The 25,248-nt window shown below is 44.3% G+C and overlaps 1 protein-coding gene across 2 annotated transcripts in view; it reads left to right on the top strand.

Annotated features, from left to right (window-relative positions):
- Positions 1-25,248, top strand: part of gpc6a (glypican 6a) — a 1,457,751-nt gene that overhangs the window by 997,188 nt on the left and 435,315 nt on the right. For both annotated transcript variants that reach the window (XR_013498862.1, XM_078221645.1), the window contains exon 6: positions 3,395-3,538. Coding sequence is in view for 1 of the 2 variants with exons in the window: in XM_078221645.1 (XP_078077771.1) it covers positions 3,395-3,538 (144 nt within the window). In the remaining variant the exon portion in view is untranslated. The remainder of the gene's footprint in view (positions 1-3,394; positions 3,539-25,248) is intronic.

A 25,248-nucleotide genomic window follows, 5' to 3' on the forward strand; every position in this document is an offset into this window, starting at 1 on the left:
TTAAGCGTCCCTTCAAGCACAGTTTGCAACTCCTTTCAAAGTTATTTAGAATGTAATACTGACAGGTGTCGTGAGCCAATTATCTTCCCTTGGAAAAGGAAACATGACTAGGGACACAAACCAAGAGAGAAAAATGGAGGGTTTTTTTTGAGAAAGTAATTGGTGATGTTTTGGATATTCAGCCCACGCAACCTCTCTATATGTTTGGTTCAAAGAAATTGCAATGAAACCTGTCCTTCAGTTCCCCTTGATTAAATTCAACTCCAATCCTTCAGAATTTTCTGACATGACAATTAGAATATTTACAGGAAAGTGCCAGGGAAGGAACACTGAGAAGAAATTTCCAATATCAAGGAGCAAAACAATTCTAGTCAGTCACTAATGGAAAATTCTGAATTGACTTATTTTCTGGTTTTCTGTTATTTTTCAGCAATAAGCCAATGTAACGAGATAAGTAACTAAATGTGAGGATCGTGCCCAATTCCATATCTGCTGTTTTGATGATCATTCTGTGAATTCAGTTTCTTTCCCCTGCTGATATAGCTATCTTTCTCAACATGGAGGAGAATTGCAGCAGTTGAACAATTTTTTATTTATTTAAGAGACATGTGCGTCACTGGCTGGGCCAGCATTTATTGCCCATCCCTAATTGCCCTTGAACTGAGTGGTTTGTTAGGCATTTCAGAGGTCATTTTTTATCAGTCAACCACATGTAGGCCGGACCAGGTAAGGATGGCAGATTTCCTTCCCTAAAGGACATTAGTGAAGCATATGGGTTTCTATGATAATCGACAATGGTCTCATGGTCATTATTAGACTTTTAATTACAGATTTTTATGGAATCCAAATTCCACCATCTCCCCATGGTGGGACTCGAACCTGGATCTCTACGGCTGACCTCTGGATTACTAATCCAGTGACGATACCACTACTCCACCACCTCCTCCAATTGCCACCAAGGTGGCTATTTTCCATCCATCTCAAAGCCATAACTTCATGTCTGTAATGTAACTGAATTGTTTTGCAAATGAGTTATATTTTTCACAACAGCAAAGATCTGATCAAAGTTTGAGGAAAGAGTACAATCATGTTGATCTGATGCATAGGTGGGTGTGTGGCTCATTGGTGGTGCTTGCGATAAGAAAAGTAGTTTTACTTGGTCCAGATTCTTACATTTTTAAGCAGAAAATTAAAGTTCATCAACAGCTTGTAAGTAGTTCTGAAAATTAATTTTTCAATTTTTGGCCTATCATTCCCTTCGGTTTTGCCACCACTGCTTCTTTGTACCTTCTTTCCTATCTCACTGACTCATTCTTCATCTGTAATCAAAGATGTATTCTGTTCCTTTTGGGGATTTGTTTGCTCTGATTAAAAGGTTGTGGAAGTGCTTTCAAAGTCATTGCATCTTGTTTATAATGTGAAATGTCTGTCATTACAACAACATTGACAGGATTAAATTATCACGTCAATGTGCCTGTATTTACTGAAATTCTCTTCACTTCTCTGTTGAATTAAAATTAAGGGTATTTAAATATTGAAAGAGGTTTTTGCTGAATTAGTTATAGGACGGAATTTTCTATTTTTTCGCAGAGTGCTGTCTGAGGTGAGAAAATCAGTGTGCAGCTTGCCAACTGCACAGCCGGCTTTTCTCATCGCGTAATCCAGAACTCTGTGCAAAACTAATCTGCAGGCATGGTCAGGGTGCCAGGAGGCAGTGCCAGAGGGCAGTTCCAGGTGGTGGTGTCAAGAGGCAGTGCCTGGGACAACGCCAGGGGATGATGCTGGGGGCAGCGTCAGAGGTCAGTGCCAGGTGGTGGTACCAGGATGCCAAGAGGCAGTGCCGGAGAGTAATTCCAGGAGGTGGTGCCAGGAGGAACTGCAGCCATGTTCCTCTCCCACCAGGCTATAGTTACCTGTGTGTCCCCAGGGGGGTTCACTTCGCCAGGTTCCCATTTTTAAAAACCAGTTGTAATCCTTGCTGATATAATGTCATATCAACAAGGAGAGATTTCCTAATATGGGGGGACGCTATGACAGGCAGTCCCACTAATTATATGGAAACATATTGAAATGAGGTTCCTGACCTTCCTGAGCAGCAACCTCGTTACATCACTAGCAGGGAACAAGAATATCGAAAAACAGGATCTCGCTGGCAAGACTCACATTTTCAAAGTCCCGCAATATTTTGTGGCCACATTCTATTTAATGCATTAGTAAAACAGACACATTAAGCTACTGTTTACCTAATGGTTTGTGTTCTTCCCATGATGAAGAAGTCTGATCCACTGGTAATAATTAGTAGCAGAAAATGAATACAAAAACTAAAATATTTTTTCATTAATTGGTTCCTCATTTTGGCTGCATTGGTGTAAGAAAGCTCAAGACTGAAACTGAACTCTTCCACATGGACAAGGGGGATAAAGCATAGTGGGGCCTTCATTGCCATCCATGACACTGGCAGTGGGAGTTGGAAAAATTCCCTCCTTGGCCTGCCTGCCTCGGGAGAAAGTGCCTGTAAAGTTGGGATCTTCATTGCTGGGTTGGGGTTGCGGGGAGGGGTTGTGGTGATGGAGGATTGGGCTGGAGCAGGACAGGCAGTTTAGAGACTGCCACAGGGCTGCTGAGTGCAGGGGCAGGCTGTTTAAAAGGCCCACCTCAGTGGGACTATGCCCCAATTAAAGTAAAAACACACAGGTCCTCCAGCCCCATCATGCCACCTCTGCCCCCACTCCTCATGCAGGCCACTTCATGCTTCCCACTTGCCGCATTTGACCCCTCAAATGCCCTCTTAAACTGTGTCTTCTACTTCTAGTCTCCCCCACAAGAGGAACCATCCTACCTGTATCCACCCTGTCATGTTCCCTCGTGGTCTTATATGTTTCAATAAGACCACCTCTCATTCTTCTAAAATTCCAATGGGTAGAGGATCAACCTTTTGGACATTTCTTCACATGACTGCCTTACACTGTTTTGTGCTCCAGCCATCGTCACTGATAACTTATTTACAGGTGTAAAGCCAAGGATTTGGTGGTCTGGCAGTGATTGTTAGTCAACCTTTAATCATGTGCTATGTAAATATGTCCAACTTGCCTATTGATTATAGGCTGCTTCTGGAATCTAAAATTCCCAAGAATGCTGCTCATGAAACTGAAGAGAATTCAGATTTGAGCTTTCAATCCAAAATCCAAGATCAAAATTTATCTGAAAGTTCTGCACTGTAGGGATTCTATGATTCTATGAAAAATACATAAATCATTTATTTTTCATGAATTCTTAATAAAAATGAAGCTGGTCAGTGAAAACTCACCAACCAGATTACTTGATGTTACGCTTTAGCAAAAGTAATTGGGTAAACGAGTAAGTTGAAACATTTCTATTTGTTCAATTCTTGCAGGTTTTTCAAGGATGTGGCCAGCCTAAACCAACACAATATGGGCGTAAGTCACGCTCCATTTCAGAAAATTTTAACACAAGGTTCAGGCCCTACAGCCCTGAGGAGCGTCCAACTACAGCAGCTGGTACAAACCTGGACAGACTGGTGAGTATTCATGTGCCTTTTCTGACTGCTTCCTCTGTATATTGGTCAGGAAAGAATTATACAGGGAAGTCAAAGTCAGAAGGTGGCCATTTTGAGAATCCATGTCAGCAAAAACTTTATTGACAATAAAAACAGAAAATGCTGAAAGAATTCAGCAGCTCTGGTCGCATCTGTGGAGAAAGAGAGAGAGTTAATGTTTCAAGTACAATACAACTGACAAAAACAATTATTGAGGAAGTAACAAGGGAGATTGAAAAGGGTATATGGTAGACTAAAGCAGTATCCATGGGTTAGTCAAGTTAACAGTGACAAATGATGTTCAATCCAGATGATGATGTGGAGATGCCAGTGTTGGACCGGGGTGGAGATCACACGGCACCAGGTTATAGCCCAACAGGTTTATTTGAAATTACAAGCTTTTGGAAAGCTACTCCTTCCTCAGGTTTATTTGAAATCACAAACTTGGACTATATCCTGGTGTTGTGTGACCCAATCCAGAGAAGTGTGAGGTAATGAATTTGGGGAAGGGTAACCAACCAATACATGATAAATTGAGGGGCACTGAGAAATGTAAAGAAACAGAGTGCATCTGCACAGAAGCATGAAGGTGGCTGAGCAGCAGAGAAAGTGGTCAATAGGTACGGGCGGCACGGTAGCACAGTGGTTAGCACTGCTGCTTCACAGCTCCAGGGTCCCGCGTTCGATTCCCGGCTCGGGTCACTGTCTGTGTGGAGTTTGCACATTCTCCTCGTGTCTGCGTGGGTTTCCTCCGGGTGCTCCGGTTTCCTCCCACAGTCCAAAGATGTGTGGGTTAGGTTGATTGGCCAGGTTAAAAATTGCCCCTTAGAGTCCTGAGATGCGTAGGTTAGCGGTATTAGCGGGTAAATATGTGGGGGTTGGGCCTGGGTGGGATTGTGGTCGGTGCAGACTCGATGGGCCGAATGGCCTCCTTCTGCACTGTAGGGTTTCTATGATTTCTGTGAGGTAAAGAGGATGCTTCTCTTTATGAATAGAATATAAGAGCTGGACAGTTATGTTGGAATTCTATACAACATGTTAGGCCTCAGCTGGAATGCTGCATGCAGATTCAGTCACCATGTTATCAGAAAGATGTGATTGCACTAGAGAGGGTACAGAGAAGATTCACAAGGATATTGCCTAGATTGGATAATTTTAGTTATGAGGAAGGATTGGATAGGTTGGAGTTGTTTTATTTGGAACAGAGCAGGCTGAGGGGCAATCTAATTGAGTGTTTAGAATTATGAAGGGTCTAGATCTGATGGACCTATTCCTTTTGGTTGAGAGGTTCATAACCAAGGGGCATAGATTTAGGGGAAGAGAAAGAAGGTTAAGGGTGTTTTTGGCAGAAATATTTTTCATCCAGAGGAGGGTGGTGTACTGGATCCATGACCTTCATGGCTATGCACGAAGAATCAAAAAATGGGATTAGGTTGGATGGCTACTTGCTGGCTGGTGTGGGGATGACAAATGAAATGGCTGTAAATTTATATCTATGATATGATTTATGGTTAAATGGGTAAGAATATCATTGAGTTCATTGTTTTCCATAGTAAACTGGGGATTATCTTTTCATAAATTTGAAGTGATTACATCTTGACTGTTAGGACTTCAGCAGATGCCATAGTGATTTCAAGTGTTCATTATGAATTGCATGGCCCCATGCTTTATCCATGCGCATTGATGAGATTATTGCCTCAGATCACTCTTGAGTATTCAAAACTCCTATATTAAAGCTTAGCAAAATTGGGACATTTTTTATGCTTTTATAATACAATTCTCATTATACAGGACACAAAAGTTGCTTTGTCACATTTACCATCCAGCTTAACCAATCCAATGCACCAAGATATGTTGAAACTGCCATTTCAGGTCCTGTGTTAAAAGGAACAGTCCTGGATGGCTGGGCTAAGCTATGGAAGTTCTCCCCATCCTATTATCTTTGAAGTTGATATGATCTGAGAAGAAGTGACAGATGCTGACCATTTCATTATTGCAGTTTCAGCACTGTTTAAAGTCAGTGCAAAACTCCTTTTCTAATAAAATAAGGGATGGCAGAGTAGCAATGCAGCTCCTTCATTTGTTCTACGTTATGAGTGACTACTACTGGAATATAAAGCAACCTAAGATTTGTTTGAATTCAGCGGTTGAACTAACACTGACACAAAAACTGTGAATGATGCAATTGAGTAAGCTACAACACATTGAGTTAGTGGATGGAGGATTGGGAGCTGTTCTTTTTAGTTCTATTTGTGAATAATGTTATCCTATATTCTGAAGCAGCTGCTGGAAGGAGCATAAAGCTGTAACATTGGAATGGCCTGGCTACTTGGAAAATATTTGGCCTTCCCAAAGCCATGTAATTGAGATTGAGAACTCATGTGATGAATTACAATACTTCCCACCTCTCCTGCAATCCTGCATATTATTTCTGCAGTGACCACCATCAGTCACACCTACTTTTCGCATGTCTAACATATTGAAGCCAACGCAGTTTCCAAAACACACGGACCAAATATGGCCAGCAGTTCCCAATTTAATAGCGCAGGAGAAGGAAGAAAGATTTTAGATGTTTCCAGATATGGAAATGAGGTAGCCATGGAGAAACAGTCCAAAAACCTGACAATCACTGTGGTTGAACCTATTTTCAATACTGAGTAGGTGTGAAATATAATGTATGTAAAACTGTACTTCATGAGTAGTTGGTTCAGATGTCGACTGGACAGTTATTGGGTTTTGTTGTGAGATTGGCAGAGAACAAACAAATATCATCTTGTGGGAGCTATGCCCTTGCATAGATAATTCTTAAAGAAGTTGGTAAGTGTAGATATTGATGATAACTGTGGTATTCCATTGTAATTAAAATGTTAATTAATTTTATATCTTCCGGCAAAAGCAATTTCAGAGAAAACGGTTTCCCACCGTGAATGGTTAAGATCCGGAACGCACTGCCTGAGAATGTGGTGGAAGCAGGTTTAATCAAAGCGTTCAAAAAGGAATTAGACTATTATCCTAAGAAGAAGAATATGCAGGAATACTGGGAGAATGTGGTGGAACAGAACTAGGTGAATTGCTCATTCAGGAAGCTGGGACTGACACAATGGGCTAAATGGATTCCTCCTGCACTGTAACTATTTTGTGGTTCTGGGATTCATTGCAGGGATGTGTTCTTATTCACAAGGGTAGAGAACCTTTGTTTGTGAAGCATATCCTGTTTTAATGTTGCTCTGTCACTAATTTGAAATAACTATTTTACACTGTTTTACATTTTCAATGTTTTAATTTCTGTAATTTATTTGCCACTGAATATTTATTTCCTGTTTGTCAAGCTCACTCAATTGGTTATACTCGGCTGGATTTTAATATGCAGGAGCTTGTGGATTTGGGAATTGGTGGAGAATTATAAACAGCAAAATTCACAGCGTGTCAGAACGTCTGCTCCAACCTTCTGACTTTCTATTTCACTGCAATGTTTTCGGTTACATGTGAGCAATCCCATTGGGTGAGACAGTTTGCCACTTCAGATATGTTAGAGTGAAATTAACTTGGGATTTTAACTTTAAGTTCATCGGTTTCCCAGGCTTTCTAGAATTCGGTAGTGAAAGCAAGCCAGGAACATGGGCTTTTGAGGGGACTGAAGACACATCAAGGAAATTTGACAATAAGTGTTTAGTACTCACAGCTACTTCCTTTGGGTTTGTTTGCAGTACATCATAGAATCCTACAGTGCAGAAAGAGGCCATTCGGCCCATCGAGTCTGCACCAACCACAATCCCACCCTGGCCCTATCCACATATCCCTACATATTTACCCACTAACCTCTCTAACCTACGCATCCCGGGACACTAAGGGCAATTTAGAATGGCCAATCAATCTAGCCCGCACATCTTTGGACTGTGGGAGGAAACCGGAGCACCCGGAGGACCCCCACGCAGACACGGGGAGAATGTGCAAACTCCACACAGACAGTGACCCGAGCCGGGATTCGAACCCAGGTCCCTGGAGCTGTGAAGCAGCAGTGCTAACCACTGTGCTACCGCGCCGCCCCATGTACTGAGAGGTCACTCTCAACACTTGGTGGTTTATTAAACAGTTTGGAGGTTTGAGAGTATGATCCGCACATTGGAACTCTGATCAATCAGACCAGCATGGGTTCTAATTATGCTGCTTTAGACTGAACCTCAGCTTGGGCCACAGATGACAACAAAGATGGCCATCAACAGCAATGGTGGCAGTGTACCAGCGCTACCAACTGTGGCACCAGCAACAGCCTGGTACTCACAGACCTGTAACTGTAGGAGAATGGGGATCAACAGAGAGGGAGAGATTGCTGGCAGCCATTCCCATCACACAGGATCTACCGATAGAGGATAAACTGCCTTGGTGTGTCGGAACACCAGTCTCAGGATGTTTGTGGTGTTGTGTGAAATGTTGTTGGCAATTTCCAGCAGTTGGAACAAGACGTGTATCGATCAGAACCTGCTGGCTATGCTTCAGGAGTTGGTATAAAAGTCATCACTGGCCTCAACTTCTTTATTTCTGAATCATTTCAGGGGTCTGCCAGAGACATCGCAAGGTTGGGGCCCTCAAATGCATAAGACTCGTGGCTTTTTGTCAGGCATGCCAATTATGTCAACTTTGCCTGTATTACTCTGGTTAGAAAGATTGGGTTCTCCTGTTTGGAGTGCAATTCAGGGTATCATTGACTGCACACATATGGCAATGAAAGCACCTTCACAGAATAGTACAGTGCAGAAGGGGCCCTTCAGCCCATCAAGTCTGCACCACTGCATGAAAGGCTCCACTTAATCCACTTGCCAACACTTGGCCCATAGCCTTGAATGTTATGGGGTGCCAAGTACTCATCCAGGTACCTTTTAAAGGATGTGAGGGAACCCACCTCCACCACTCTCTCGAGCAGTGCATTCCAGACCGTCACAACCCTCTGGGTAAAAATGTTTTTCCTCAAATCCCGCCTAAACCTCCCATCCCTCACTTTTAACTTGTGGCCCCTCATAACTGACCCGTCAACTAAGAGGAACAGCTGGTCCCTATCCACCCTGTCCATGCCCCTCATAATCTTGAACACCTCAATCAGGTCACCCCTCAGACTTCTCTGCTCCAGAGCAAACAACCTGATGCGCTATCAATAAGGCGAAAGACTGCCGATATGCCAATATAAGTGTAGGCTTTTATTCACAACAGAATCAGGAGCAGATCCCAACAAATAACCAACCTGGACTGAACAAGGGGGAGGAGACAGCCACCTTTATACTAGGTGCCGAGGGGAGGAACCAAACTAGAAGGGGATGTGTCCAGGTATGACAAGCACACACAACGGTGGTCCATATAGGACAAAGGCACAACTGAGGTCCACTACACAACCCAAGCCTATCCAACCTCTTTAGAACTTAAGTGTTCCATTCCAGGCAACATCCTGGTGAATTTTCTCTGCACTCCTTCCCGTGTCTTGAATCATTCAGAATTTTTCATCAAATATAAGGGCTTCCAAACCACCAGTGTACAGTTGGTGTTCAACAATCATAGAATCATAGAGTCCTACAGTGCAGAAGGAGGCCATTTGGCCCATCAAGTCTGCACCAAACACAATCCCACCCAGGCCCTATCCCCATAACCCCACGCATTTACCCTAGTTAGTCCCCTAACACTAAGGGGCAGTTTAGCATGGCCAGTCCACCTAAGCCGCACATCTTTGGACAATGAAAATAATTTTATTAGATAGGCACAAGATTTGCAGACAACTGTCATGAAGCGTGTGCCCTACTGCAGTCGACCCTACCAGATGCCTTTGCACCTTGAAGCAGACTTACTGCTTGGAGGCAAGCGTTCAGAGGATACCGAGTTGAAACATGGCCACTGACTCCTCTCAGGAGTATGAGGAATGAGGCCCAAGGATGATACCATTTGACAACCAGATGCACTTTTGAGCACCAGGACAAATCTGGAGGCATCCTTCATTAGGCATTAGCCAGGGTCTCCAGAGTGGTTGAGGTCTGCTGTACTCTGTACAATATTGCCCAGTAGTGAGTTTCGGATGTGCAAGAAGAACAAGGCACAGATCTCAGAACTTATGGGAAACCTAAGAAGGAGGATGAGGGGGGAAATGAGGAGGAGGAAAACAAGGAGGTGCAGAATGATGTGGACAATACAGCATCAGTGGTTCATATTGCCACCCAGGATAACTGCGGTGGCCCCAATTATTGCAAGAATCACTTTGATTCCAGGAGTGCACCTATTTAACAGCCACATGCAAAAGCCACTTAGATAACTCACCGCCCCGCCAGCCCCCCCAACACCCATGACAGTAACAGAGAACAAACACATCTCTCTTACCGTCCCTCGCTGACCACCATCAATTTGTTTGCTCTTATTCATGATCAAACGTGCAAAAAGGGCGCCAGCTACCCAGCAACCATACAAACATATCAATTAGGAGCAGGAGTAGACTACTCAGCCCCTTGGGTCTGCTCCGTCATTCAATAAGATCGGTGGCTGATCGGATTGTAACCTTAAATCTACATTCCAACCCCATAACTTTTAATTGCCTTGCTTATCAAGAATCTATCTACATCTGCCTTGAAAATATTCACAGACTCTCCATTCCACTACCTGTTGAGAAGGATGAGCAGCACAGTGGCACAATAGATAGCACTGCTGCCTCAGTGCCCAGGACCCGGGTTCAATTCTAGCCTTGGGTCACTGTCTGTGTGAAGTTTGCACATTCCCCCCCTTCTGGATGGGTTTCCTCTGTTTGCTCCAGATTGCTCCCAAAGTCCAAAGGTGTGCAGATTGGTCATGCTAAATTGCCCCTTATGGAGCGATCATACCAGCTAACTATGCCGGTTGAACGACAAGGTGAACCGGTAAGATCAGGCAAGAAGCAAAAAATTGAGTTCGCACCTGGTTTCCCACCTCTTGCAACGTTACCGGCCTTTTCTGCTGGGGGCGCGAGGCTAATTTAAATATTGATTTGAATGCAATTATCTGGGGGCCTTTATGCTTACTTGCATGCCGGTGGAAGTCCTCACCGGCGAGGATCGCGTATGGTCTCCACCAACAGGGACATGACGTGATGACCTCACCAGTGGGACTAGAGGCCAATGAGGCCCTCCGGGTGATCGGGGGCAGGGGCGGCAATGCCCCCCGAGAGAAGAAATTCCTCCTCATCGTCATCTTTAAATGGGAGATACCTTATTTTGAAGCTGTGCCCCCGGTTTTAGATTCTCCCGTGAGGGGAAGCGTTCTTTTAATATCTTCCCTGCCAAGCCCCCTGGAAATCTTACATTTCATTCAAATCAGTGAGATAATCTCTCATTCTTCTAAGTTCCAATGAGTAAAGGCCCAAACTGCTCAACCTTTCCTCAAGACAACTCCTTCATCCCAGGAATCAAGCTCGTAAACTTTCTCTGAACATCCCCCAATGCAAGTATATCCCTCAAGTAAGGAGATCAGAACTGTTTGCTTGCAGTCTTAGAGGAGCCCTGCATGTTACAGCAAGACTTCCATACTTTTATTCTTCATCCCCCTTCCAATAAAGGGCAACATTCTATTTGCCTTTCTAATTACTTGCTGCACCTGCACGCTAACTTTTTGTGGTGTCATAAGTGATTGACCTGTTATTCTGGGACTGTGCCCCTGTGTTCCAGATTCCCTAGCCAATGAAACAACCTCTCAGGGCCTACCCTGTCAAGTGCCTTCAGAATCTTGACGTTTCAATAAAATCAGCACTCATCCTTCAGAACTCCAGACAGGATGGGAAAATTAACCAGTTTTTCAACATCGGTACCTAGGTACCGATCCCATGAACCTTTGCTGCACTGCCTCCAATACAGGTATATTTTTCCTTCGATATAATGACCAAATCAGCACACAATAACTCAGGTGTGCTCTCAACAAAGTCTTATACAATTTGAGGATTTCTGGAGAAAGACAATGGACGGGATTTTACGGTCTTGCTGATCCTGAAACTGTAAAATCCTGCCCAAGGTCAACAGACTTTCCCATGCACTGCCTCTTGCCCTCTCCGATTCCCATTGGGAGTTCGGGGCGGTAACATCCTGGCGAATTTGTCAAAACATTTGATGCCTTGACCAATCAGAGTTTAAATTTCAAACAATGCTTGGCAATTAACTGTCAATCACAATCAACTGGTGCATTCTCCATGGCAGCACCGCTATTAATCAGAGTCAACTTGCCATCCAATCATCACTGTCTTCTCATACAATATAAAGTTGTTGTTTCCCCTGTGACTGGTATTCCTGTGACTGGTATTCCTGTGACTGGTATCCCTGTGACTGGTATTCCTGTGATTGGTATTCCTGTGATTGTCTTGATGAATGTGAGACCAAAAGCTTTGGTACCTAGGTAAAGGGATGTCCTATGTTGGAAAACTGATAATTTGCCCATCCTGTCTCAGCAATACTTAAATACCAAAGGACTAACTTATACAATTCTAACAAGTCTTCCTTATTCTCACACTCCAGTCCCCTTGCAATGAAGAAGAATATGCCATTCGTCTTCCTAATTGCTTGCTGTATTAGCATGCTAACTTTCTCTGTTCATTGTACGTGTACGTTCAAGTCCCTCAGAACATCTTTTTTCCCCCAAGTAATACTTTATTCAGAGAAGTTATCAAAGTACATACATAAAAGTTCTTTAACATTACATTAAGTTTAGTACTGATCAGTTCCTTTCAATACAGTACATGAAGTACTTCATTAAAATCGTCATTACAGCTTATATTTACAATGTACATTTACATTTTGTGTCCGATATTGTACAGTGCACACAGGCCAAAGGGTTTTACTGGTTTCAGCCCCTTGGTGTACTGTGTGGGAGGGCCTCCACAAGGTTTGGCCCATTCCTGTTGAGACTTTGCTGCAACTGCTCCAAACTTTACTCCATCCCTGAGCACCTCGTTCTGGACCCAGGGATGTGCCAGTCTGCAACACTCAGCCATTGACAGCTCTTTGCACTGGATGATCAGCAAACTTTCAGCTGACAAAAGAGCACTTTTCACTGAGTTAATGATTCTCTAAAGCAGTCGATGTTTATCTCAGCGTGCAGTCCTGGGAACAGCCCATAGAACACTCAGACCTGTCTGACAGAACTGTTCAGGATGAACCCTGACAAATCTCTTTCCAAACCTGCTTTGCAAAGGTGCATTCTAGGAGGCAATAAATTCTTCCCCACTGGAGTTGCTTTGAGGCTGAGACTCCCAAGCCTCCCTGTGTTTAAAAGGAAAAGTACTTGTATTTATATAGCGCTTTTCTTGATCACGAGATATCTTAAAGCATGTTAGAGTCAATTAAGTACTTTTTAAAGTGCAGTCACAGTTACGATGTAGGAAACACCAAATAGCACACAAATAGAAATGTGATGATAAATATTGGCCACAGGAATAACCCCTCCTATTCTTCTTCAGAATGCTGCCATGGAATGGTTTACATCCACCTGAGCCAGCAAATCGAGCCTCAATTTAACATCTCATCCAAAAGACAGCGCCTCTGACAGTGCAGCACTCGCTCAGAACTGCACTGGAGTGAAATCCTTCACTTCTCTGCTCAGGTCCTAGACTAAGACTTGAACCCAGAAATTTGTGACTTGGAGACGAGAGTGCTACCCATTGAACCATGACTTACAAACCTGCTATGCTTCACCCCTTTTAAAAATTCACAGCTCTTTGATTATTTCTACTGCGAATCTCCTCGCACTTCATCATGTTATACTCCATTTGCCACCTTGTTATCCAATCACTTGACCTGTTTCTATCTCTCTGCTGCTTCTTTGTGCCCTCCTCAGTGTTTACAATTGCACCTTGGTTTAATCACCAGCAAACCTGGATGCATTTGTCCAAATCATTAACAGAGATTGTAAGTAGTCTTCGATCCCAGCAGTAATCCATGTGGTACTCCTCTAGTCACAGCCTGCCAATTTGAAAATTCACTGTTTATTTCTTCTCTTTGCTCTTGTTCATTAATAATCTTCCATCCATGCTAATGTATTATCGACAATTCCATAATGCTTATCTTAATCTTTGATGTGGCACCTTATCCAATGCACCCAACAATGATGACTCCTCAGAGGAGCACACTTCCTTTGAGGGTGCATCACAAAACTTATAAAAGGTGTGTACAAACTCAGATACTTACTCTTCAGTGGCAGCAAGCTCGGCGACAGTTGTATTTCATATGGAAGCTGGCACTTATATAAGTTTGTTTTAGTCATTCAAGGAATGTGGGTGTTGCTGGCTTGGGTAGTTTTAATTGTCCATCCCGAATTGCCCTCAAGAAGGTGGTGGTAAGCTGCCTTCTTGAACTTCTGCTGTCCATTTGGATTTCATTCCAGTATTTGGTACACCCATAGTACTGTTAGGGAGGGAGCTCCAGGATTTTGACCAAATGACAGTGAAGCAACAGCAATATATTTCCAAGTCAGGATGGCGAGTGGCTTGGAGGGTAACTTCCAGATGGTGCTGTACCCATGTGTCTGCAGTCCTTGTGCTTCTAGATGGTAGTCGCTGTGGGTTTGGGAGGTGCTGGGTGGAATTTTATGACCTCATCACACCCATTTTGCAATGGGAAAAAGTCATAATATCGGGCGTGATGTGACTAGCAGAAATGGCGCCCATTTTCGCGCCCAGTCCCATTTTAGCACCCCCAAAAAAATTGGCGTGATCGGGACCCCGCCCAAAACGGGCGTCAATTTGCAGTTTTTTGCATTCATCACAATGCAATTAGCGAGCTTCACTCCCAATAGTCCCAACTCATCTGCCTTAATCACCTCATTCGCTGCAGCTGGAATCGGTCAGGGAAAACACCTCAAATATAAAAGTCCATTTCAGGCGCTGGAGCAGTGAGGGTGAGCAAGGAGCTAAGTCTCTGCTTTCAAATTGGTCCATGCTGCTCAAGGGGGGTTGTTTCGTGGCAGTCCTGTTGCATTTGAGGTTGGGGGGGGTTGGGGGGCTGTTGTTGCTCACGGGATCCGTCTTCAGACTCATCACGGATGTGGGTCAGAGTGCTGATTCTCGGTCCTGGTGCTGGCAGCAGCAAGCACCGTTGCTGGTGGGGGATGGGCCTCTGAAGTGGCAGTGCTGCAGCCTCAGGACTTGTCAAGCAACACTGCCTGGGGCCACAACTGTATGGATTCTGGGTGTGTGTTTGTGAATGTGGGGGACATGGGGAGTGTGTGTTACTGGGGGGCTATGGGGAGTGTGTGTTACTGGGGGGGCTGTGGGGGGAATGTGGGGAGTGTGTGTTGCTGTGGGAGGGTCTGGGCAGTGTGTGTTGCTGGGAAACAGTGGAGGGAATGTGAGGAGTATGTTGCTGGGGATTTGTGGGGGAGTATGGGCAGTGTGTGTTGCTGGGCCGGGGGTGAGCAGCGATCAGATTGACGAGATGGCTTTTGCAGTGCAACACATTGATCTTGCTGCTCTTTTGGTTGCTGCTGGAGCTGAGAGGAGGAGCAGGAGGATGAATTGTGGGCAGAGGTGGTCCAAGTGTTACCATTCACAAGAGGAGAAGGAGATAGCTGGTGGCTGCCATTCGTCCCGAGAGGGAAGGGGGGGGGGGCGCTGCAGGAGAAGGAGGGAGTGGAGACCCAGGCACGTGAGTATCCTTTGAGCAACTGTCGGACATCACGTGACCTCGATGGCTCTGGCTCCAAAAGAAGAGAGTGCGACACCTGTGTTATTTGTTACAGGACCTGGCACCTCCGAGCACAGGGGGGCACCCACTCCCCGGGGCTGTGAAAGTGACAGCCGCCTTAAAATGTAACGCCACCGGGTCCTTCCAGACCACCAGTGGAAACAAAGAACAAAGAACAGTACAGCACAGGAAACAGGCCCTTCGGCCCTCCAAGCCTGTGCCACTCCTTGGTCCAACTAGACCAATTGTTTGTATCCCTCCATTCTCAGGCTGCTCATGTGACTATCCAGGTAAGTCTTAAACGATGTCAGCGTGCCTGCCTCCACCACCCTACTTGGCAGCGCATTCCAGGCCCCCACCACCCTCTGTGTAAAAAACAGCCCTCTAATATCTGAGTTATACTTCGCCTCTCTCACCTTGAGCCCGTGACCCCGCGTGATCGTCACTTCTGATCTGGGAAAAAGCTTCCCACCGTTCACCCTATCTATCCCCTTCATAATCTTGTACACCTCTATTAAATCTCCCCTCATTCTCTGTCTTTCCAGGGAGAACAAGCCCAGTTTATCCAATCTCTCCTCATAGCTAAGACCCTCCATACCAGGCAACATCCTGGTAAACCTTCTCTGCACTCTCTCTAACGCCTCCACATCCTTCTGGTAGTGCGGCGACCAGAACTGGACGCAGTATTCCAAATGTATGGATGGAATGTATGGAAACCTTTGAGGCATTTCCCAACCATCCATCCACAAGTGTGTGAGGGAGGTCACGGATGCCCAGTATGCCCGGGATGGCCAGTATATTAAATTTGACCTGGACCAGGCCCAGCAGGAAGCCCAGACTGCAGGATTTGTGGCCATTACATGAATGCCAAACGTATAGGGGGCTATAGACTGCACTCATGTTGCCCTCAAGGACCCAGTGAAAAATCCAGGAAGATTTCTGAATAGAAAGAGCTTCCATTCCATCAATGTGTAGTTGGTGTGTGATCATCAGCTCAACATAATACACGCCTGTGGCAGACACCCCGGCAGCGCGCCTGACAGCTTTATATTGAGGAGCTCAGATGTCCCGTTGGTCTTTAAGGAGGAGCTTAGGGTGCAGGGATAGCTCAAGGGGGACGTGGGATAACTGCTTCGGACTTGGCTGATGACGCCTGTACGGAGGCCTGAGACAGAGGCGGAGACCCAATATAATGAGGCCCACATTGTTACCCGTTCAATAGTGAAGCGGTGCATAGGGCTCCTCAAAATGCAGTTCAGGTGCCGGGACTGTTCTGGAGGGGCCCTCCAAAATAGCCCCTGATATCATTCCGCATTGTGATTGTGTGCTGTGCTCTACACAACCTGGCACAGCAGCGAGGAGACCTTTTGGAGGAGGAGGACATGGAGGCCGACCAGCTAGGCACTGCCAGAGGCCTTGGACGTTCCATCCTCCACCCGATGTAGATCAGCAGATGTGTTGTGCGCACCAGAGAGTGACCCAGATGCCTCGCCTCTAACTTGACCCACCAATGTGAGAGCCTCTGGGATGGTGAACAGTGAGGTGGAAGCTGACGCAAAACTGGTGCCAGCCTCAGATGTCCCTTTATTGGCTTCCTCCAAGGAGTCTTTCAAGCTGTCAGGGGCAGAGTGGGTAGGAGCAGCAGTAGGGGCCGTGCTGGCAGATGACCCAGCGCGTTGAGGCCCCTTCCTGCAACACAGGACACAAGATTAAATGTAAGGGGGGTAGAGGAATCTGGGCTGCATGCAACTTATTTCAGATATCTCTAATAAGTGGAGGATTGGCAGGTGCTGATTTCTATGCCCCAGCCCGACCATGCTGTCACTAATGGTCTGCATCCCTTCCTCTCCCACAAGCCGCAGTGCCCCACTCCTCAAAGGTGGTGAGGACCTGGATCCCAGGCAACACCACCCCTGTCTTCGCCCTCTCCCGGCCATTATGGGCATTCTTCTCCTGTGGTTACAAAAGGAGTCATGTAAAACTGATGGCATGAATCCTGCAGGGTATCAGGAGGTGGCCCTCAGAGGGCAAGGTTTGTTACACCCTTGAGGGGTGGGGGGGGAGGAGGAGGGAGGTGCTTGGGGGTCAGGGGCTGGAAGCATGCAGGGTGCTGGCGGTAGGGGGGTTGGGGCATCATTTAGGGGGAAGATGCTAGATGAGGTTAAAGACTCACCCTTGTTGCCCGGATTAGGTCATTCATTTTCTTGTGGCACTCACGCATGTTGTCACCACCTCCCACACTGCATTCCATCTCTTCCTCTGGGACAGCGTCCTGCTGGGGGGGGAAGAGGGTGTCCTGCCTCCATCAAACTGGCCAGATCAGCATCAGAAGATCGGAGAGCTGTCTTCCTGGAGGCCATTTCTTCCTGCACTGCCTGCCTGTCTGTCCATCCTTGGGGTTTTAATGGAGCTGTCCCTTGTTAGGGCAGATCAGCTGCAGGCAGTTTGGACAGTCACATGCCCTTTAGAGCATTCCAGTGAGTTTAATGCAGTTTGCCTTGTTACCATGGAGAGGAAGCCAAGTCAGCACTTGCAGGTGTGCTGATGAGGGGGCAGGCGGGTGTAGAACGTGCTTCTGTGATGATCAGGGGCAGTGGAGAGAGAGGGTCATGTCACTTCGCGATCAGGGCCTGGGGGTGGGGGGTGATGAGGGGGCCATCAGCAAGGTGGTCCCAGGGCATGGGGGGTGTGTTAAGGGGTCAATAATGTTGGGGAGAGAGTCCCCGATGTCCATGATGGGGAGGGGGAGGATGTATCTGGCCGGGGTGGGAGGGGGGCTGTGGTTCTGTCGGGAGAACTTGTTTTTTAGCTTTTTTTTGCACACGTACATTTTGTGGCTCTGATCTGAGCTGCAGTTTGTCTGGTGAGTTAAGCCCTGCCCACTGCCTCTCGTGACTAGAAACAGTCTAGCCCATATTTTCAATGTCTAACTAAGTTCGTAAGATTGGGAGTGGGAATTCACCCAAAAAACAGATCTGTAACTCTCTCATTTTCATGCTAGTTGGACACTTCAAATAAATCTCGTAAAATTCCGCCAGCTGTCTCAGGAGGCTTGGTGATTTCTTGCAGTGCATCTTGTAGATAGTACACACTGCTGTCACTGTGTATCGGTGGTGGAGGGAATGAATGTTTGTGGATGGAGTGCTGGTCAAGCAGCCTACATTGTCCTGAATGTCTTCTTGAGTGTTGCTGGAGTTGCATTCATCCAGGCAAGTGGGGACTATTCCACCACACTCCCGACTTGTGCCTTGTAGATTGTAGAGAACCCTTGGGAGTCAGGAGGTGAGTAACTCAATGCAGCATTCCTAGCCTCTGATCTGCTCTTGTAGCCACAGTATTTATATGGCCAGTGAAATTCATATTCTGGTCAGTGGTAACCCCTAGGAGATCAATAGTGGGGTAATGCCATTGAATGTCAAGAGAGGATGGTTAGATTCTCACTTGTTGGAGATGGTCATTTATGGGTGCTTCTGTGGTGCATATGTTATTTGCCATTTGTCAGCCCAAGCCTGGATATTGTCCATGTTTTGCTGCATTTGGACATTCACTGCTTCAGTATCTGAGGAGTCACAAATGATGCTGAACATTGTGCAATCATTTTACCAATTCTGACCTTATGATGGAGGGAAGGTCATTGATGAAGCAGCTGAAGATTGTTGGGCCTAGGACACTCCCCTGAGGAACTCCTCCAGTGAGTTCCTGGAGCTGAGATGATGGACCTCCAACAACCACAACCATCTTCCTTTGTGCCATGTATGGCTGAAACCAGCCTAGAGTTTTTCCCTGAATCCCATTGACTCCAGTTTTACTAGGGCTCCTTAATGCCACACTCGGTCAAAAGCAACCATGAGGTCAAGACCAGTCACTCTCACTTCACCTCCGCAATTCAGCTCTTTTGTCCATGTTTGAACCAAGGTGAGGTCAGGAGCTGAGTGACCCTGGTGGAACCCAAACTGAACGTCAGTGAGCAGGTTATTGCTAAGCATGTGCCCGTTGATAGCACTGTTAATGACACCTTCCATCAATTTACTGAAGATTCAGAGTAGCCAATGGGGAGGTAATTGGCTGGGTTGGATTTGTCCAAGTCAGCAAGATGAAATGGTGAAGTTAGGAACAGCAGCGCTGAGTCCGCATCAAAGGGCACAGGACTTTCCAAGCTCTATTCTGCATCTACTAGTTACGTTTTATCTACCCTATTAGTGACATCCTCAAGAAATTAGGACAAATTCGTCCTTTTGTAAAACCATATTAACTCTGGTCACTATGATTTTCGAAGCACATTAATAAACTTCCTTATTAATTGGTTCCAGTATATTCCAAATGAATGTTGCCATACTAACTGATCTAGGGATATAATTTGTCCAGAATGTGCAAGCCATTCTCAAGGCCTGCTTGCATTCATTTGATGCATCATGCAGTTTCCACACTCTCAATGGAAAAGTCATCATTATAATGGCCAACAACATCACACTGAGGCTTGAGATGAACTTCTCCAATCTCTTTGCAATCATGGCACTTGGAACAGTTATCAGTACATTACACAATTGTTTACTGAGATCAATAAATAACCTATTCATTGACAGCACCTATGGGACTGCATCTACATCCAGCTGAACAAATCTTGGAAATCCTATGCCCTCTGATACCTCCTCTCCTCTGCTGTCCCTGTTTGTAAAGTGTCAGTTACCAAGTGAAATTCAACTATCGTTGAACCTACCAGCATCAAAGTGCATGATTCGGAGTGAATGTAATGTTTGTCTAAGTCCTGTGATGGGGTACCCTCAAAGGAAGTGAACAACCAGAGGAATGAACATTGTCATGAGTGGGTTTGACCACATCCTAATGTTTGTGTGAAACCCCTGTGGGAGATAAAAGACATGAGTGTTGTCTAGGTAAGAATGTTTGGAATTATTATTATGTATATGATCATATTTTAACCATTGTTGACATCAAGTCAACATGACAAAGTGTTGTTCACCATTTGGCTGTCTGATATTTAATTCCATCATTAGGTAGCTGTCATCTCCTCATCATTGATGGCCAGGTACACGGAGACTCCGCTGTTGTCCAATGCCACCTCCCCAGTGGCTGTTAATTGAGAGATGGCTGGAGGGACACTTCCCATTTTCTGCCTCCTTGTTGTTCTGTGATCTTCTCTCTTATAAAGAAGGAAAGGAGAGACAAATGAGTGAGACTAATGGCAGGTGTTGAACAGAGAGCATTTGCTGAGGGTGACTTTCTGTAAGGATGAGGTTCAGTGGTGAATGGACAGATGGGGATGCGTGGAAGTGCATAGACAAAGATGGATAGGGATAGCTCCAAGTCTAGTTGCTGTGAGGAGTGATGTGCTAGAAGAGACTTTAGAATGCAGTGTGAGGGAGACTGAGATAAAATGCATATCAAGATATTGGGTGAAGTGCCATTGCTCGCACCTTGCCTGCTGAGATCAGTGATATGCTTCCTGCATTATTGGGTCCAGGAGCATGAAACCATGGTCCAGCTGCTGATCTCAAGAACACCACCTCCCTCTGGGTCATCACACCCCCAGTAGCACATCCAGGGAGGCAGTAGAGAAACAGAATGCAGCCTTTGTCCTTCTTAACTCCATTCCAACAATTCTTTCTCTCTCCATGTCACCTAGTCCCGGAGATCACATAGATCCTAATTTAAATTTCAGGATACATCTTGCGTGTAAATGATCTCTGCCATAGCCAAAAACATGTCTAACTCTCTCCTGAATGAATACAGACAATTGACAGTCACAAAATAAGCCAACAACCTGTTCTAAAGATCCACTTCCCACTGAGAAACGACAAATTGCCTAACATACAACCTATTTCCTCCCTCAGATATCTTGTAAATATGACCCCATTCTTCCCTAATTGGTCCATATTGATACAGTCATTATTCAGCTCATTGAGTATATTTGGGTTACTGAGGTGTTTGAAACTGGGAATTAATCTCGTTGCTCCTCTCTCCACCCTTTCTGAGCTTCTATGTCAGTCACCATGTGAGGACACCAAAACTGAACACAGTATTTGAACTGAAAACTAACCAATCCTTCCACAAGAACAAAATGACTTGCCTTTATTTAATATGAATTGTCCTTGTGAACACAACCTCGAACTTGTCTTCTTTAGCTATAGATCTATGCATAGCATTGGCCATGAACCATGAAAACATCATTTTCCAAAACAGTCCATTCTTCCAACACGTCAAGAGTATATAATGCAATTCAAAGAGTGAGTATTGACACAGTTCTAAGAGATTTCTTTTTCATAATTCTTATGGTTCTATCTGAGTTTACATATTGGAACTATACTTAATGGTTTGAATACCACAAAATGGCCACAGTAGCTGCTATCCAAATGAAATGGGAACCATATAAAAATGTCCTCAGAATAATTTGTCTAGCTTTGATCAACATTCAACAAAAAGATATTCTTGCATGGTAGCAGTGCAGAAAAATGTTTTTTTCTTTCAGTAGCATCTTCCAAACCTGCAACTGTTATCACGTAGAAGGACCAAGGTAGCGAATGCAAGTTCCCCTCCAAGCTACACACTTTCCTGACTTGGAACGATATCACCATTCCTTCACTGTCACTGGGTTAAAACACTGGAGCTCCCTCCCTAACAGAATTGTTTGTGTACCTACACCACATGGGCTGCTTGGTGGCTCACCACCAACTACTCGAGAGCAATTAGGGATGGACAACAAATTCTGGCCTTGTCGGTGATACTCATCCTGTGAAAGAATAAAAAAAGGCATTATAGAAACACTTCACTCATGTATTTAAGATATTAAATCACATCGAAAATCCAGATTATTTCTTCAAAATGTGTCAGAAGTAAAAGAAGGCAAACCAAAAAACAACAAAATAAAAACGTGAAAAGTAAATTGAGTAGGAAAAGATTATTTATGCAAAGAATTTTAAATGAAGGCTGAACTTTAAATAGCGCGTAAGTGACCTTCTCTCATCCTTGGCTCATCTTGTTTTCTTAATATCTAAGTGAACCATAACTTGCTTTACCTGAATGTCAGCGAATCACAATCATGCTAAATATAAATATGTAGGGTTACAGGGCTAGGACCTGGGTGGGATTGTTGTTGGTGCAGGTTCGATGGACCGAATGGCCTCTTTCTGCACTAGGGATTTTATGATTCTATGCTCTTGGCATCCATGTGCCTCCAGTCCCAGGGGGCAGTTCAAGCCAGTGGCCCAATGATACAGAACTTGAGCAGTCTGTTCTACCTCAAATTTCTCTATTTCATCCTATGAGTTGCTAAGGTTGCTAACACCACCTTTTCCTACCTTCAGACCATTGTCTATCATCACCCCTGCATTTTGCTGTCCACTCCCAAAAACCTTATCAAAGGTTTAATACCTTTTATACCCACATTCAGTGACTCTTGTATTAACTATGCAGAAGCTAAATTTCTTTGTTCCAGAATCTTTCTTTCTTGCTAAATTCCATGGAACTGTCTACCCACGAAAATTAACTATATGATCCTCATCCTAATCTTGAAATTCCTCTACTACCTCACTTCTCCTGACGTTAGCAACCTCTTCCAGCCATCCATCCTTATAGATATGTTCTACTGATCTAATGGTGACTTAATGCTATATTCACTGCTTCCAAAGCCCACTTACACAGCAACTTTTCTTTTGTTCCAAAACTTCTTTTTTTGGATAACTTATTCTCTCCTTACATAAGCCTTTTAATGACATTGGCCGTCTCAAACAGAGAATTTGGCGCTCAGCCCAATCTCCATTCATAGCAGTGGGACCGGAGAATCCCAGCCGCGGGCAAGGTTGGAGAATTGGAGAATTCTGACCATTATCTTCAGTCATTCTATAAAACATAGAAGCAAAAGTATGGCTGCTTGTTGAACCTGTTCTGTTAGCCAAAGCTGAACTGTCCTTCAACTCCATTTACATGCTTTTGCTCCAAATTCCTGACTGATTCCTCATTCTTCAAATAGCCTGACCCATTCTCTTTGATCTGCTCATTGACCACACTTTTGACCCTCTGAACTGCAAAGTGCTTTGAATCCAACAGATGTTTCATGCTTGATGATACAAGTGAGGCTTCATTTGTGTTGTCTGCAATACGGTGAGATTGTTGTCAGAATTCCTCGAAGGAATTCTCCTTTTTCCTTCTAGGTCCTGTGTCTTGTTAGTGTGTGTGGGCTTATACCGTGTCTAATATTTACCACCACATTTTTTAATTCACTCTTCTTTAAGAAAAGGAGGATTCAGTTTAAAATTACCCACAACCAAAATCAAAGATGAAATACCTCGGGTGGATCATTTGGGATTCTTTATTCAATGTGATACAACAGTATTTAAAAAAGCAAGAAAATATTTCCAAAAGGTTTGATCACTCCATATCAAAGGAAACACTTTGTAATGATGTGGTTGATTGCTGATGTGTGAAGGCTCATTGCCATGGTAAAATATTGATGTGTTTTGACATCAATGTGTCTCACTTGTCAGAAAAGTTCCCAGCAGCAAACAATGAGATCTATTTCTGGTCAGGGGAAGTTACGATGAGGTTTGATGAGTCAAATGGTTCTTTTGCACTTTTGAATCTTCTTATATTACTGTGAAGCCTAAATGCAGGTACTGGTCTACATAAAAAAATTACCCTAATTCTGCACTAATTGGCAATAAATTAGCACTGTCAGTGGCTGTGCGGTAATTGGAAATGTCATTGGTGTTGGATGAATGGCTATTTGGAGATGGTGTTTCAGCTCATTGTTCAGGCAAAATTCAAAGAGGCTTTATCCTAAACCAGTCTATCTTAGGATGCTAGTTAGCAAAAACGTAAAATGAAGAAAATGTTAAATCTGCAATGTAGTGAACATATTATTATAGTTTATCAGCTGTGAAGGATATTGTAACAAACTTTTTAAATTGTCTGAGAAAGATAGGAGAACACTGTGCACAGTTTCATAGAGAAGGAAAAGTTTGCATTCTTTCTTTAGTGTCCTGAACATCCTACTACTCCCAAAGTAACTACCCCAGCAGATTGTAGGGAAAGGCCTATAGATATGCCTGATAAAGAACCTCCATATAGCACTTACAAGACCAGTGACATGAAGGGAATGAAGCCAGGAACAGAAATGTTCTATACCAAGAAATCCCATTGAATGGTGGACCTATTTCCTTCAGTGCCCAGGTAATCCAGTATTTTCAGGAAACTGGCTTCATTTATTCTTTCATTTCTCAGTGAATTACAAAATGATGTTAATTTCCTTATGTGTCTTTATTCCAAACTGCAGCAATTTCCTGTAGATATGGGAACAAACACCTACTGCACTTTCAAATGTTATGAAAAAACTTTGGGACAGTGCACAATCCATCTGTCAGCATATACACTATAATTCAGCTTATTACAATCTAAGTGGACATGTCAGGTCATGTTATCAGGAAAAAATTAAATAATAGCATTCCATTATTGCAGAAGCATGAAACTGTTTTAGCTAATGTGTTGTATTGTGCTCAAAAATGATCTACTTTTGATTTCAAGCATCACCATGTACAGATGTCATTAGGATTCATTTGAAATCTCATTAAAATTAAAATGTACCCATTAGGATATCATTAAGCTGCTTTGGACCCAATTAACTCCTAAGTTTTTATTTCTCTTTTGTTCGGTCATTGTAAACAGAACATGATAAGTATTTTTTAATAATCAGGAAAACGTTACAGGTCACCATTATCGTGAACACAGGTGAAAAGAAAACTTATTGGTTTCACTTAGAATAGAACAGAATTAATGCTATTAGATTTCCAGAAATCCAACTCTGAACTATTCTCTGACTCCAACCCCCTCTGGCTCTGAATTGCCTCCTTGTTCATTCGCCACTCCGGCTCTGACCCCCTCTCCTGGCTGGAGCACCCCCGCCCGCTCCAGCTCGAACCTCCCTTTTGGCTCCGCCCTCCCATCTCTCATTCCAACCTCCACCTTGCCTGAAGTATGGTGAGCTTCAGGTTATATTACCGCCAGTCAACTCTCTCC

This window comes from Mustelus asterias, chromosome 10 (genome assembly GCF_964213995.1).
Source record: "Mustelus asterias chromosome 10, sMusAst1.hap1.1, whole genome shotgun sequence".
In the NCBI taxonomy this organism is placed as follows: domain Eukaryota; kingdom Metazoa; phylum Chordata; class Chondrichthyes; order Carcharhiniformes; family Triakidae; genus Mustelus; species Mustelus asterias.